Below are 15210 nucleotides of genomic sequence, written 5' to 3' on the forward strand. Positions count from 1 at the left end.
AGTTATAAAGGAATTGAAGGATGAGTGGACACAGCCCCTGGGCTCCCCTTTCTATGAGAAGCACACGACACTCAAAAAGAACCCCGGCTTAAGAGAAGATGTAGTTTAGAGATGGCAAATCACACAGCGATCAAGTGCCAAACTGCAAGCCAAACCCACTGATTTATCACAAAGTGCCAACACTGCAATTAAACCTGCATGCTGAGGTTTTAGTTCAGAACAAAGAACTCGTAATTAACATCTTCATCTTAAAAGAAAAACACAGTAACACACGTGCCGCAGGTTCACCACCCCTGATGTAAGTATGTGCAGGAAAGACATACTCTACATAAATGTATTTTAAAAGTATAAGTTAACACCATGGAGTACAAGGTTTAAATCTGCTAGAGTCGATGGATAAACAGTGCCTGAAGTCTATAAGCGCAATCACTCATAGGTGTACTTAAGCATAATATCTGAAATCATAAATTTATTTTCGAACAAGTGCAAGCACTTATCTCCTCCATTAACAATGCCATTTTCAAAATCTTTAAATAATAAATGAAATATATTTCTTTCAATATCCCTGTAAAGAAGATCGTTTAGCCTCCGCTCAAAGGTCTGGTTTTTTGGGCAGTTTAACATAATTTGTAATCTTTGCTAGCAGGATGAAAGGGTACCAACGTGGCCTGCTTCTGGACTAGGATGATGGTACTTCTCTCTTCAGAGAATGTAACAATCTGGAAAGGTCGCCCACCTCAGACGTGTGTCAGACACAAGAAAACAGAAAAAGAAAGAGAAAATGGACTCTAAAGACTATCACTGCATGACTTCTACTCTTAACCTCCCTAACTTCTACTCTTAACTATCATAAAAGAGAACACACTAGGTTCAACTTTAGGAACAATTCCAGACTGATAAATTTCAGCTTTCAGTACCTAACCACATACTCATTTTCCATAAAGATTAGCAACTTGAGATAACTGACTGTTCAGAACATTGCCAACTTAAAGTTCTACTGCAGTATTTTGCTTCTGATACCTTGAGAAAAGAATCATGGCCAGAAATTCCCAATATATGGCAAATCTATAAAGAGTAAACCTGTCACAACTATTACATTTGTGTTCATTTTGTTTTGAACATGAAAATGACATTTATGTTCATTTTGCTTTGAACATAAAAAAAGTTAAATAATGACTTTCAGTTTCACATTAACATAGCTCCTAGTACATAGCAGTCGCTCAAATTTCTAGCGTTACTATCACCAGCTACCCATGAGTCAGGGGCTTCTAGTCCAAAAACTGACCAGAGCAGCAAGGTACATGCTCGAGAAAGCAGTCAGAGGGAGGCTGTGGCCCTCAGCGAGCAATGACAGAACTGTGCATTCAATCTCACCGAGTGTACTGGACACAATTCCCGAAGTTCACCCATTAGAAACAATGGACATACATTTTTTTCTAATCCCATTTTGAGCTTTTCAATTGTCTTCCTGGTATTTTAGATTTTATCTTTAACAAATAAAATAGCTTGTATTCCAGTTTGCCTAGAGACCACACAAATCCTAATTATTCATTTTTTCCTACATCCATTTTCCTTATAAAAAGTTCTTTTTTATTCTACCTTATTGTACTGTATTACTGGGCCAAAAAGCAAAATGTTAGAAATAGCCAGCATCCCTATTCTTCCTAAACAGCTATCAATGCAGAGTGCATGGTTCTGTAAGTGAAGTCCTGAGTGACACTATACACATCAGTACCGCTTTTACCTGAAGAGTGTAACGGAAAGATCAGTGCGTTGAAAGGAACAATGAGAAAGGGATGAATGCCACTGATATTTAGTAAGAATTATTACTTGATAAACTGGATTAGTGATGGCTGGGATACGTTTTCTTTTTAAAGTGGGAAATGGCAAGCACAGGTAGATTGAACACGAAAAACTAGGAGGTGTGACGGGAAAGACAGCAACTGACACTAAGACGGAAGCTGATCATAAACATACAGAGCCTCTGCCTCATATTTCAGAGCTCTGACAGTCCTAAGTTAAATCTTGCATCAGCAAACTGTCTGTAACTATTTTTGTAGTACTTTAATCACAGTCAAACATATGATTACCTGGACCTTAATGTTTTGGTTGAATCATATTTATTACATAAATATTCAAGTTTTGAAAAACACAGCTACTAAATCATAATTTTAAAATAAAGATTTTCTATGTAGAACTTTGGAACTTACGTAGTACATTTTTATTAAAGCACAGCATATATTTTTTAGTTAAGACCTCAGCTGTCTTGAACTGTAAATATATCCCAGTACAAGCTGAGTTGTGACTCAGGGAAGCAGAGAGATTTGTGCCACACTCCAGCACTCCGTAACTATCGATGTAAATTGGTTCAAATTCTTCTTGGTGGTGGACAACTTATAAATAATTTAAGAACTAAATATGCGTAAGTAATTCAAGACATGACAAATGACACTCAAACACATCTTTTTATTATATACTAAATTAAAAAATACAAATCTTATTAAAAATGCTTATCAAACATTGTATATATAAGTACTGTCAAATACTATTGGATTATGACATTATGTACAATTACTAAAAGTAATTAGAAACAGAACAAAGTGGCATAACTGGTAATATTGAATTTCAGAAGTCAAAATGTTTTCAAATTTGGCAACCATAAAGTAGTGATCTGCATAGGATGATGTTTGCAGAGGTAAAATAGTAAGAAAACAAACGGAATCATGCAGATATTTCTGCACGGTATTAATAAGTAGACTTCTTCCTTACCCTCTTAAGTCTCACTGTAACAGAAATTAAAGTGCACAAGACCACCAGGAATACTTGGTTTGGTTGTACCCTAAATATATACTACAGCCACTGTGCCGCCGTACTGAGGGCTTCAATGCCTTATACTCTTCCTGAGGCTTTGGAAGTTCACTTGAATGTGGCTAAGGGAAGGGAGGCCAATGCTCTCTAAATTGCACCAAATGGCCTTAAAGTGTAAAAATATCCAAGATTAAAACACTACTTGGGGAACAGATTCAAGGAAATTAACCCTGTCCATTTTGCCCTAGGAATACAATTAGAATAAAGATCTAGTTTTACCTCTGGAAAACTTACTAAAAATCTGTTTGGAAAGATCAGACATGTACAGCAAGCACCACAATACTGTCAGTTACTGTTCACCACTTACACACTGGATCATAAATACCAGGGATGAACACTTGCCCTTTAAAGGGTCACAAGAAATGCAGGTAGGAACATGTTATCACTTGACACTAATTTTACTAATTAACATTAAGTATAATTTGTAAAAATAGGTCACCACCATACCATCAAGAAAGAGGAGAAGGAAAGCTATTCTACAAAAGTGCTCCTTTTAGCTTTCAAACCAAATATTTTCACTGGGGTAAAACTAGACTGTAAGGTAAGACCATCAGTTCTAAATAAGCTGATGATGCCATATATACATACTCACATATATAGTTTTAAATTTCAATTCTGATTTAACACTAATATACTAATACAAACCATTTATAGAAAACATTTTATCCATCTTATTTACAACCATGATGAGTGACAAACATGGAAAATGAAAAACTGCAGATAAACATAGCCATAGTTCACTAAAGATAAAACAGATTTGCATAATTATTTTTTAAAAATAAAGACAAACTTTTAGAAAGAAATCCTTACCATATATAGCTACTGGTAATTGGATCTAAGAGGCAAATACATGTAACGATGATGATTAAACTCTCTTATTAGGGTTTCTTTTAATAACGTAGCAATATGAGGTCCACGACCCACAAATACACATTCCCATGATTCAGTGAGAATATTAAGTTACTGAAAACATTTTTTTCCCTCCCATGGCACATTGAAATTGGCAACACTAACAAGGTAGATTTAGATAACACTTAAATCATGATTACGAATGTTTAATGGAGTATTTTCCTTTCTGTAGCTGTGAAATGTAAAGCTTAGATTTGCTTCCATCAGGCCTCTTAAACCAAACTTCATCGTGGTTAATTGTTGTAATTACGGCACTGCAAAGGGGAGAAGAGGAAGAATGAATGAGTTACAATGTCTCCTCCTTTTACATTGCTAGCTACAAAAGCAAGACCACTGGACAATGGGTTCAAGTATATAACTGTCATTTACCAGATGGCTGCACTGTAAGCACGTCAAGAATGTAACACTCAGCGACACTTAATAATAATATCCCTTCTTTAATAGATGTAATGAAACTTCTTTTTTTTAATGCAGTAAGTAGCTACATTTATTGAAGATCACAGGATGGTAGCAGGAACAGAGAGAAGGGTGAAGGGGAAAAGAAGGTCAAAGAACAGAACTTGAGTAGGAAGGGAAAAAAGGCTGACTTTCCATTAGATCTACAGTTATATGCTGCAAAAAGACATTAAATTAATAAGAGACCACACAGAGTGATCAAATACATTGCTAACATTGAAATTTTAAACAGAATTATTACAATAAAAGACACATTGCTATCAATTTCCCTCAAAAAATTCCCCCTCAAGTTGGGCATAGTGGCACACTCCTGTAATCTTAGCGCTCACGAGGCTGAGGCAGGAGGACTGCTGTGAATTTGAGGCCAGCCTGGGCTACATAGTGAGTTCAAGGCCAGCCTGAACTACATAGCAAGACCCTGTCTCAAAAAGCAAACCAACCAACAAACAAAAACCCTCCCCCACACTTATCTCATCCTTCTGGTCTCTTTCTGAGGCAGCTGTGAAGTTCTCTTTCATGCCTTTATGAGAGATGATCAAAACTATGGTGAATCCTGCTGTCAAGTACCATCTAAAGGAAAGGCAGGCTTGAAAAACATGACAGTGTGCCTCGCACACCGTATTCAATGGATTTGGCACCACGTGACCTCTGCTGCTTTCCAAAAGCCAAAACAACCACAAAAGGTAAATATTTCAGTCAATTCAGGACATAAAGGCAGCCACAAAGGCACAACTAAAGAAATTCATGAAAAAGGACTTCTAGAACTGCTTCAGAAAGTGGCAAGGATGAGAAGTACGTGTGTTCTACATGAGTGAGGCCATTCTGAGGTGGATTAATGGCAGGGTGTCTTTTACACACGTTTTTTTAAAAAGTTACGAATTCACCATCTTTTTCGATCACATCTCACATTCAACAGTGTTCCGTTAGATTATAATGGAGCTGAAACGGTCCCATCGCCCAGAGGCTGTGTCCGTCAGAATGTAGCACAGCGCCTCATTTACATGTCTGTCGTGATGCTGGTACACAAGAACCTACAAGCACACCATGTAAAACAGGGCCAGTATGTGAGACCTGATAATGGCAGTACCTGACTCGGTCACCAGTTTATGTATTTACTGTGATATATTTTTGGCCATAATTTTAGGGTGTACTCCTACTTATGAGAAAAAAAAAAAGGTTTACAATAAAACAACATACCATGGAACATGGCAGCAGCCTCGTACCTTACGTACATCAAGCAGGCACATCAAGGGACTGAGCCATATTTCATCTCGGTTTGTGCGTGCTGTTCATGCAACCGCAAAAAGCCTAATGGTGCATTTCTCAGAAGATACCCCTGCTGCTCAGTGACATACGGCTGTACTAAATGCACATCGTTCCTACTCCTTCACCATTCCCCAAAAAGACAGAGTGGAACTAAAACCATTAACTGATGTGATATTACCATCCCAACTCTTACCAGCCTTGACTATAGGAAATCTTCCACGGGGCACTTAGATGCACTTTCCTGACACTACTAATCTTTACATAGAAATTTTTATAAAACATATGTGCTTTACCCTCTTTTATGCTGTGTCTCTTTTTTAACCGCTTTAATGCTAAGTAACAGTAAAAGGTTACAAAACCAATAAAGAGAAGTATCTAGAGTAGGATACATAATTTAATAATCAGCTCAGTGAACTTGTCTGAAAAAAGTTACTCTACACTACGTTCCCAGAATCCTTACAATTTTTAAAATGAAATTATGATCCAATTAAAACTACTGTACGTGGAAAAATGAGTTAGAATACTAAATTCAAATATCTTATTTACTACTGTTACCTGGGAAACGATATTTTCTTACTATAGAAGGCTACTACTCTAAGAATTGAATCCTAAACTACTGAGGAATAAAAGCAGTGACTCACATTAATAAACGTAATTATACAAACTTTACTTGAGCCTAGAGAGACTAAGTCTTTTAAAAGGCAATTTCCAGATTTCAAGTTACACTTTCAACTACTATTACCCTAGTTTTTTCTTAACATTCCATTTCTTCTCTTTTAATAGATACAAATTCTTTTAACAGACCCCATAAAGTTAGGGATTAAATAGACCCTCCAAAAATTCCTGCGGGTCTGGTTTATAGGTCATTATATCTGAATCATAACAGTTTGTCAACTCTTCAGAATTAACCAACAGGATCACTTACCAGAAAAATAATTCCACTACTTCTACTTGTGTCAGTCCCGGTGCTCATGAGCTGAACAGAGTCTGGTGTACAGATACTGACACATGTGGAAAAAACACTCACAGGCAACTAATGATGCACTCTGAATGCCCAATGGAAGCTGCAAACATTTATTGACAATGATAATGTAAAAACCAGTACTGAGTAGTAACACTGAAATGACAAAAGCTCCTTACCTTGTAGGACATTCATCTTTTTTATCAATGCATATTGTCTGTCCACGTATATACCATTCACCATCATAATACAGTCTGCCCTCTTCGGATCTAGCACTGTGCAGATGTTTTTCTAGTTTCACAGGTGCTAAAGGGATCAGTTCAAAACTGTTATATTAATAAGACATTGTCAGAAGAACAACAGAGTCAGAACATTGTTAATCCAACCCATGCATATATGTGAAAAAAAACAGATAACAAACTTAAAATCTAATAGAAACAAAAAATTTGATTTCTTGTATTCTTTCATATAAACCAACAAGTTTTAATGCAAACATAGACAATGAAAAATAAGTCATTAATTGATGAGATGAGCACCAGAAAGAATTATTAATTACTAATGCCAATTTTAAGCAATACTGAAAATATCAATTGTCATATTCCCACTGGAAAATACACTTGCCATATTTTCTCCCTTGCAAGGAATCTGATAGCTTCCAAAGAAGCAGAGGTTTTTGTGCTTTGTTTTGTGGTTTGTTTGATTTTTCTTTTTGGGTTTTCTTTTTTTATTTTCAGTCCTAGAAATGAAACCCAGGGTCTTGCACATGCTAAGTGCTCTACCACTGAGCTACACCACCAGCCTCATACAAAGCTGAGTTTAATATCTATTCCAAGAGTTCTCCAGGCCTTTCATTCTAAAAAGGAAATATCATAAATAGAATTTCCATTTTTAAATCCCAGAAATGGTTTTGCATTAGTCAGATAAACTCATGCAGCAAGAAAGTATTCTTCACACATTGTCAAAAGCATACCATAAATTAAATACCTCTTTGTCATTCAAATGTCTCCCCCTCAGACAGGTCTTCCCAGCCACTTCTACCCTCTACTCAGTTAATTGTCACAATAACTTTATATTTCCTTCATAATAATTATTATCACCATCTGGAGCTATCTTTATTTACAGATAACATTATTCTACTACCCCCAAGGAGGCTCCAGGAAGTTTCTCTCTATTGTACCCACAGATTCTCAGATAGTGCCCTGTGTGGAGTATGCGTTCAGTAAGCATATATTTATTAGTCCATTGATGCGTTGTGCTAGGCCCAGGGTGGGGCGGGCGATATGGTTAAAAGAGATACAGTACTAGCCTTCATGGAGCTTACGATCCAGTCAGGAGATAAACAATAAATTAAAAAGTATAAATTGAGGCAAATGCTAAAAAGAAAACTAACAGGATACAATGCTAAAGATAACAGGATTGGCGTGGGGGGGCGGGTAAAAGATCCCATGATCCCCAAAACGTTAAGGACCACTGCTCTAGAGATTTAGGAAGTTGCCCTTCCAGTTAATTCCCAATGGTGGTACTTTATTGCTGTGATTTCTTGACATGATATAAATTTTAGAGGAATCCTCAGAGTAATGATAAAACAGAAATCTCTTACAGACTGTCTGTTGGAATGTGACTAGAAAGATCTTAGTATTTAAAACATGCTTTAAAAAAAAAAAAACTAGCTTCATGGTGCTTAGAAGGATTTAGGAAATCTCCCCTCTAGTGAAAAAAGACATAAACAAAGCTAATAGCCATCATGACTTTGGCAGTGCTTTTAGATTTAAAAAAAAAAAAAAAAAATCAAGGAAGTGTAATGATGTGAGTTTTACTAAGGCACATCAAAATGCGTCAACCTTTGTGGTTCAAACATTTCCTTGATGCTCTCTGCTGTCAGCATTCTAATGTCTGTCTTCTAAGAAAATGTAGACATGCAAGAAATTTTCCAAACAACTTCAGAGGATCCAGACTTCCTGAAATCAATCTACAAATTCTAAACGTCTTCTCTAAAAACATTACTGGGCCAATAAAAAACACTGAATGCTTTTTGAATTACTGATCCATTAGCTAAAGCAATAGAGAAATACACTGCATCCAGAAATTCTGAAACTCTGATGCAACATAATAAACTCCAGAAGAATTCCTCAACATTTCAGGTACGGTGTTCACTAATGAAATGAAATTACTGATGAGGAAGCTCTTTAGTATACAGATGATTTAATAATCCTGACTCAACAAACCTCCACAGTGAGTATTTCTCAATTCATCACTTACGTTCTGTTTTTACTCTGTGTGGACCCAGCGTAGCCATGGCCTTGACAAAAACAAAAAGGAAGAAAGAAGTTGTCTCCGTGAAAATATATTTTACTATCTATGACATATGTATAACAATACTGATTGGTTCAATAACAAATATGGTAAAATACAAACATTAGCTGCTCCAAAAAATTTTTAACGTATAAGGCCATAAAGAATATACATAATAAACAATAATTTGTCTTAGTATTATCAATATCTGAAATAATTTCTAACTCCCAAGAAGTTTACAAAAATGACAAGAAAAGTTTACAGAAATTTTTTTTTTTTTTTTTGGTTTTTCTCCGGTACCGAGAACCAAACTCACGACTTTGCGCTTGCCAGGCAGGCGCTTTTGCCGCTGAGCTAAATCCCCAGCCCCCGGAAAATTTTAATAAAAGATGTTTACAAAAATGAAAAAACTTAATAAGGAAAATAAGGCTCCACTTTTAAACAAACACTGAAAAGCTGTGATTCTTGACTGTTCAATGGTAGAACACAGGACACAGTAAGGGTTCAAATGTTCACTTTTATTCACTCAGCAAGTGACTACACAGTGTCCTCCATGAGGGCCAGGCAGAGTCCTAGGCACAGAACACTGATATCATTATTTTTTGATAAACTAAATAAATGCTTTTCTGTACTCTTGCAAAAATTATGAATTATATTATTAAAGAAAATATACAAACTGCTGACATGTCTCTAAAATATGCTTGCAATCCACTGTTACTTATAATAGCACTAACTGCCTTAGTACTAAGCAAAACATTCCAAAGCAAAACATTTATAGTATTTTGATATATTAGTGAAAAACATAAAATCTTAAAAAGTAGACTATAAAAATATGTTTGTGCTACATTGCTCTTTAATCATACCTTCCTAATTGTTGTCCAGTCTTCAAGAATATCAAGATCTTGTAGCATATAAACAATATATGGACGTTGAAAAGTCAAGGTTAATTCAGCTGAAAGGAAATCACAACTGGGCTGGGAGTGCAGCTCAAGAGCAGAGCCCCTGACCGGCATGTGTGAAGCCGTGGGTTGGATCCCCAACAGGAAGTAGGGAGAGAAGGAGGAAGAAAAAAAGGACAGGAGAAAGGGAAAAAGACAGGAAAAAAGAATATCACACTTTGAGTTCTACTTCCAAAGTTCTATTTTTCAGAAAATAGAGCAATGATATATGGACATAATTCTTTGGAATCCTGAATTCTGACTTCTAATTATTCTTTTAAAAACTTAGTACCAGGCTGGGCACGGTAGCACATGCCTGTGATCCCAGTGCTCACGAGGCTGAGGCAGGAACATCGCCACAAGTTTGAGGCCAGCCTAGGTAACAGTGAGTTCAAGGCCAGCCTGAACTACACAATGAGACTCTGTCTCAAAAAAAAAATTAGTACCAGGATAAATATATTTATTTATTTATGATATACTTTCATACTTCTGATGCCATAAGCATATTCCCTTAATCCTATGATATCATCAATTCTAAAATACACCACCAACTTAATCACTGTTTTTAAGGTGGAAGGGGAAAGAATCAGGGGCATGGGGAAGGTGACACAAGAATGCTGAAACTGAATGTACACATCAGTTATTAATCAAGAATATTCCAATTTCAATAACATGAAAAATGTTTTATAAAAAGTACCATGAAAAGTAATCATGGTGTATACTAAACACCTGTTTCATATCAAAGCCCTCAGGAACTATAAAACCATATGTATTTTCAAACTCATGATGGTGGCTAAATCCTTCCCCTTCTCCTACCCTTCTTAATCTAAAGTGTATCTTCTGCCTTCCATCTATTTTACAAAGCATTTTTTTGCTTATTATAGGACCACGTAAATGCAGTTAATGTGTACTAGTAAAAGTTACAAACGTATGCACAGTGCAAAAATGTACATCAAGGGGAAAAAACTCAGAGAATTTGGAAAAGGATATCTGAAACAACAACTGGCTTTTTTTTGTCAGGACTGAAAGGATCCTTCCTCTTTTTTCTTGACTGAAGTTCATCATTCCACAGCTCTGGCATGCAAATAAAAATTAAGCATTAGTTGATTTCTGGTGACCACAAGAGGAAAAAGAACTACAGAATTTTATGGGTGGTATTTATTGATTTATAAAACTATACAATACTTCAGTGGGGAGATAATATGCATATATATAATTTCATGAGCATCTATATATTTATGAATTTTCCTCTACCTTTATTAAAGCAAAAATTAATTTGGCACTTCTAGTTACAAATGATCAGTGTACGTCAGGCACTTCACAAATTATGTATTATACACACTGTCTCACCTAATCCTCAAGCTATCTCTGAGACAGATATTCTTATTACTTCCCTTTTACAGACAAGGAGACTGATTTAGAAAACCTAAGTGACTATCCCGGGTCACTCAAATACTTGGTGAGGAAGCACTGGCATTAGATCTCAGAATATTTGACTGCACTGTGCCTACTCTATTCCAGTGAAATAAATTTTTAGCAGATAACATAATACACACTCAAGAACTTTAGGATAATCTAGTATTCTTCTACCCAATGTAGAAAACCTTTCTATCAATACCTCCAAAATAGCCTGTTTCACATTGGACTCATCTAATTACTGATAAGTGTTTCCTTTTCCTAAGACAAAAAAAAAACTACACATCTCTCCATTTATTGTGGTTTGACTCTGTCGAAAAGGTTTGCAATCCTTCCCCACACGATAATCTCTCAAGGTGTAGAGGGAGGAACATACACTGTTGCTGTTTTTCCAGTACTATTCTTATAGTAGTTTCCTGTCACACTTCTATTTCCTGTAGGGTGCTTGTCAGCACTTCTTTTCATGTGTCCCAATTTTTACATCTTTCTAAAGTGTAAATTCAAATCAAAGTAACAATCATAATCATAGTTCTTTGGAAGTCTCCTCCTTTCTGTTGGGACATTTCATTTCCATACTAATTTCAGAAGATGAAGATACATGAGACACTGCGGTACACAAAAGAGCCAGCATCACAAACATCACCATCAGCGCACACCCCTTACCTGAGCTGATGTCAATGCTGTGCCTGTCCTCCTCAAGCCTTCTTATCTTCTCCTCTAGCTCACTCTGAACTGTATCATATAACAAAAGTTTTTCACTCTGGAGAAATAAAAAAAGATAATACTTAAGTAGAAAGAAAACTTGGGTCTATTTAACTAAGAGCACCAAAGAACTTTAATGTATGATGCTTTTGATTGCTTTTTTCTTTAATTCAACTTAAAATTTTAAAGAAGTAAATGTCAAACATATGAAAGAAATAGAACTATAAAGCATACAGTCTAAATGTAGATTTAACTACATGAAATTCTGCTTAAGAACATCTAAGTTGTTATGTGATAAAGAAGTAAATATTTACTCATAGCAAACTCTCATGGCTTCCTTTAAATATAAGCAGGTCCCACCTCTCACCATAATGGAGAACCTCTTATATAAAGTATGCCATTACAAAATGGGTTATATTATTTTCAAAGGGCAATAATCAGACCTTTACTATCTCAGCATCACATTAAATAGACCAATACATCACAAAGACCAATATATCCCAAAGAGAAAGACTCTAGTACAAATTTTATAATTATTTAAAATAATTAAGCTGTAGGCAAAATTATAGACTAATTATACTCAAAACTCTCCAGACAACTACAGATAGATTCATTTGCTAAAAGAGAGAAGACAGTTTGCTGGTAGATCAAACTAGAATCCAGGTCTACTCTGTCCAGGCAATTTTTAAAAAATTATATAACGATGCAACCCTTACTATAAAAAACTATAAAATATGCATAAGATCCAGTACATTAAAGCCTGTGATGAATTTCCAACCCACTGCCATACGTTTATTTCTAGAAAGGATATCAGGCTATTGCAGTTTGGTTGCTACGACTGACTGTCCTGTGGATGCTACTGTGCCACAGTTAGACAGGACTTCTTGTGGAAGAAATAGGACACACTATGTAGGAAGCATGCCCAAAGTCTTTTTTTTTTTTTTTGGTTTTTTGGTTTTTCTCCGGTACCGGGAACCGAACTCACGACCTTGCGCTTGCCAGGCAGGCGCTTTTGCCGCTGAGCTAAATCCCCAGCCCCTTGCATGCCCAAAGTCAATCACAAAGTCCTCTCTTCGGGGTTTGAAATAATTTACATTCTCTATGTGCTTAGCTGTTTTCCAGGTTGGTAGTGATAAGGTAAGGGAAACTCCATTTTCTTTTTTTAACTCCATATTAAGAGGAGTCACTTAAGTTCACTTAAGCTGTAGTGGATCCCACTCTTCACCCCATCCCCTTGGTTAGTTATCAGCCCACTTAGAGGAGAGCAGAGTCATAAAATGGAAACAGAACAAACAAGACAAACTGGGAAGTAGGCTAAAAGTTAAACTGCAACAGTCATCTGTAATCTGGCTGTCCAGCAGCTTCTGAGCGAAGTAAATTTTGTGATAATTGTGTGACATTCTAGCAAGATTCCCCAAAAATGAGGTAATGGTTACTATGGAAACCTAAAAATATACTTAAACTGAAGGTTAGACCCATACTGGCACAGACATCTTCTCTGGCTCCTGATTAGAGACCGTCCATTAGCCAGCTCAATAAAACTTTGCTTGTTCCTGCCTTTTCAGTTTTCTTGTGAGTGCCTGTCTCATTAAACTTGCTTGCCATATCAGTAGAGAAAAGACTGCAAGTTAGCAAGTCCCTGTCTCAAATAAAAAATAAATAAAGGCTGGAGCATTACATCAGTGTGAAGGCCCTGAGTTCAATCCCTAGTACAGGGTGGAGAAAAAAAAGAAGACTAAAATTCAATGTCATATGAAAAATTACCACACTGCATGCTGCCCTCTACACTCCTTTTGCTTGTTCCCTGACTTTGGTAAAGTCTTATTAAATATAAGCACTGGCTTATTACGCCAATACCAGTTGCCACTACAATGACGTGAAGGGCACCAATCAAGAAGGCACTGAGGGGGCTGGGGATTTAGCTCAGCGGCAAAAGCGCCTGCCTGGCAAGCACAAGGTCGTGAGTTCGGTTCCCGGTACCGGAGAAAAACCAAAAAAAAAAAAAAAAAGAAGGCACTGAGAAAGAAGTGATTAAAAATAGCAGACAAATTTGCCATAACTGCAGATGTCAGCCTGAAGGATATTTGGAAGTTTCAAGTCCAGCTTGTAAAAGGAGCCCAGCTTGTGAAAGGAGAACAAAATAACTTTTGAAATACCCCTTTCATTATAATGCTTTTGAAGGAAGTCAAAGTGAAACAAAGAATCTAAGGAAAAGGTTTTCTTTTTGGAGTGGTATAATATTTTCTATCACTTTTTAACAAAAATCAAGAAATATGTATTGAGGACTTAATTGTATAGAGTTAACTTTGCAGTGCGGTGCTTTTGCTTTAGTGGAAGTAAAAACAGTGAACGTGAAATATTATTGTTTTAAAAACAAACCTGTGCTTACAGACAATAAAAGTGATTGGTGTATAATTCAAATATGGTCAAAAACAATTTCAGCCAGGCGTTGTGGCGCACACCTATAATCCCAGCATTTGGGAGACTGACACAGGAGGATCGTTTGAGACCAGCCTGGGCTACAAAGTGAGCTCAAGGCCAGCCTGACCTGCACAGCAAGACCCTGTCTCAAAAAGAGAAAAATAATAAAATAAAATAAAATAAAATTTCCCCAAAAGTCTCATGTGTTTAGAAGTAGGGCTTTTTAGAGGTTCCAGTCAACTCAGTTATCCCCTTTCTTGGTATCTTCCCAAAAGAATTAGAAGCATCATAACACAGTGATATATGCACACCCATGTTTATAGCAGCACAGTTTGTAATAACCAAATCTTGGAAACAACCCAAACGCTCAACAACTGGTGAATGGATAAAAAAGATATGAGTTTTTTTATGCAATGGAATTCCACTCTGCTGTAAAGAAAGATAAGCTTGAGACATTTCTAGCTAAATAGATGCACCTGACACTATACCTGTAAGTGAAATAAATCAGACATATATGTATAAATACCACATTGTTTCTCTGGTGTGAAAAACCAAAAGTGTAAATCAGGACCAAAATGTAGAATAGATATTGTGAAATAGGAAGAAAATGTTCAAATGAGAAGGGGAACTAGGGAGGGGAGAGGGGGCAAGGGTGGAAGGGAAAAGAAAAAAAATCAGAAAAGAAAGAAAAATGGAAACAAAGCTTTTGTAAATAAGGAGGGAAGGAGAGGTTAAAGGGAGGTTAAAGGGGAAATGGAAAAAAAGAATCAAGTTGTATCATGTACAGGTACAAATTCCCTGTGATGAATGTGATCATTATGCAAAACCGAAATGTACCAATAAACTTAATTTAAAAAGAAGTGGGGCTTCCAAACAGTTACTGATGTGTGCCGTGAGGAGGTGGGGCCTGCTGGGAGGGCGGGTCACTGAGCGTGTGACCTGGGAGGGTGCATCTCCTTTCCTTTTCTCTCTCTCCTTCTT

General features: G+C 36.5%; 1 protein-coding gene across 1 annotated transcript in view; it reads right to left on the reverse strand.

The window, feature by feature from the left end:
* Window positions 1-2446: 2446 nt before the first annotated feature.
* Window positions 2447-15210, reverse strand: part of Brms1l (breast cancer metastasis-suppressor 1-like) — a 33246-nt gene continuing 20482 nt past the window's right edge. Inside the window, exons 5-10 of the mRNA XM_005376913.2 lie at window positions 11770-11866; window positions 10681-10764; window positions 9616-9680; window positions 8720-8759; window positions 6640-6766; window positions 2447-4031 (exon numbers count right to left, since the gene is read on the reverse strand). Coding sequence (XP_005376970.1) covers window positions 3914-4031; window positions 6640-6766; window positions 8720-8759; window positions 9616-9680; window positions 10681-10764; window positions 11770-11866 — 531 coding nt within the window. The 3' untranslated portion in view covers window positions 2447-3913. The remainder of the gene's footprint in view (window positions 4032-6639; window positions 6767-8719; window positions 8760-9615; window positions 9681-10680; window positions 10765-11769; window positions 11867-15210) is intronic.

The sequence above is a fragment of the Chinchilla lanigera genome, unplaced genomic scaffold, assembly GCF_000276665.1.
Source record: "Chinchilla lanigera isolate Chin_1 unplaced genomic scaffold, ChiLan1.0 scaffold00008, whole genome shotgun sequence".
In the NCBI taxonomy this organism is placed as follows: Eukaryota; Metazoa; Chordata; class Mammalia; order Rodentia; family Chinchillidae; genus Chinchilla; species Chinchilla lanigera.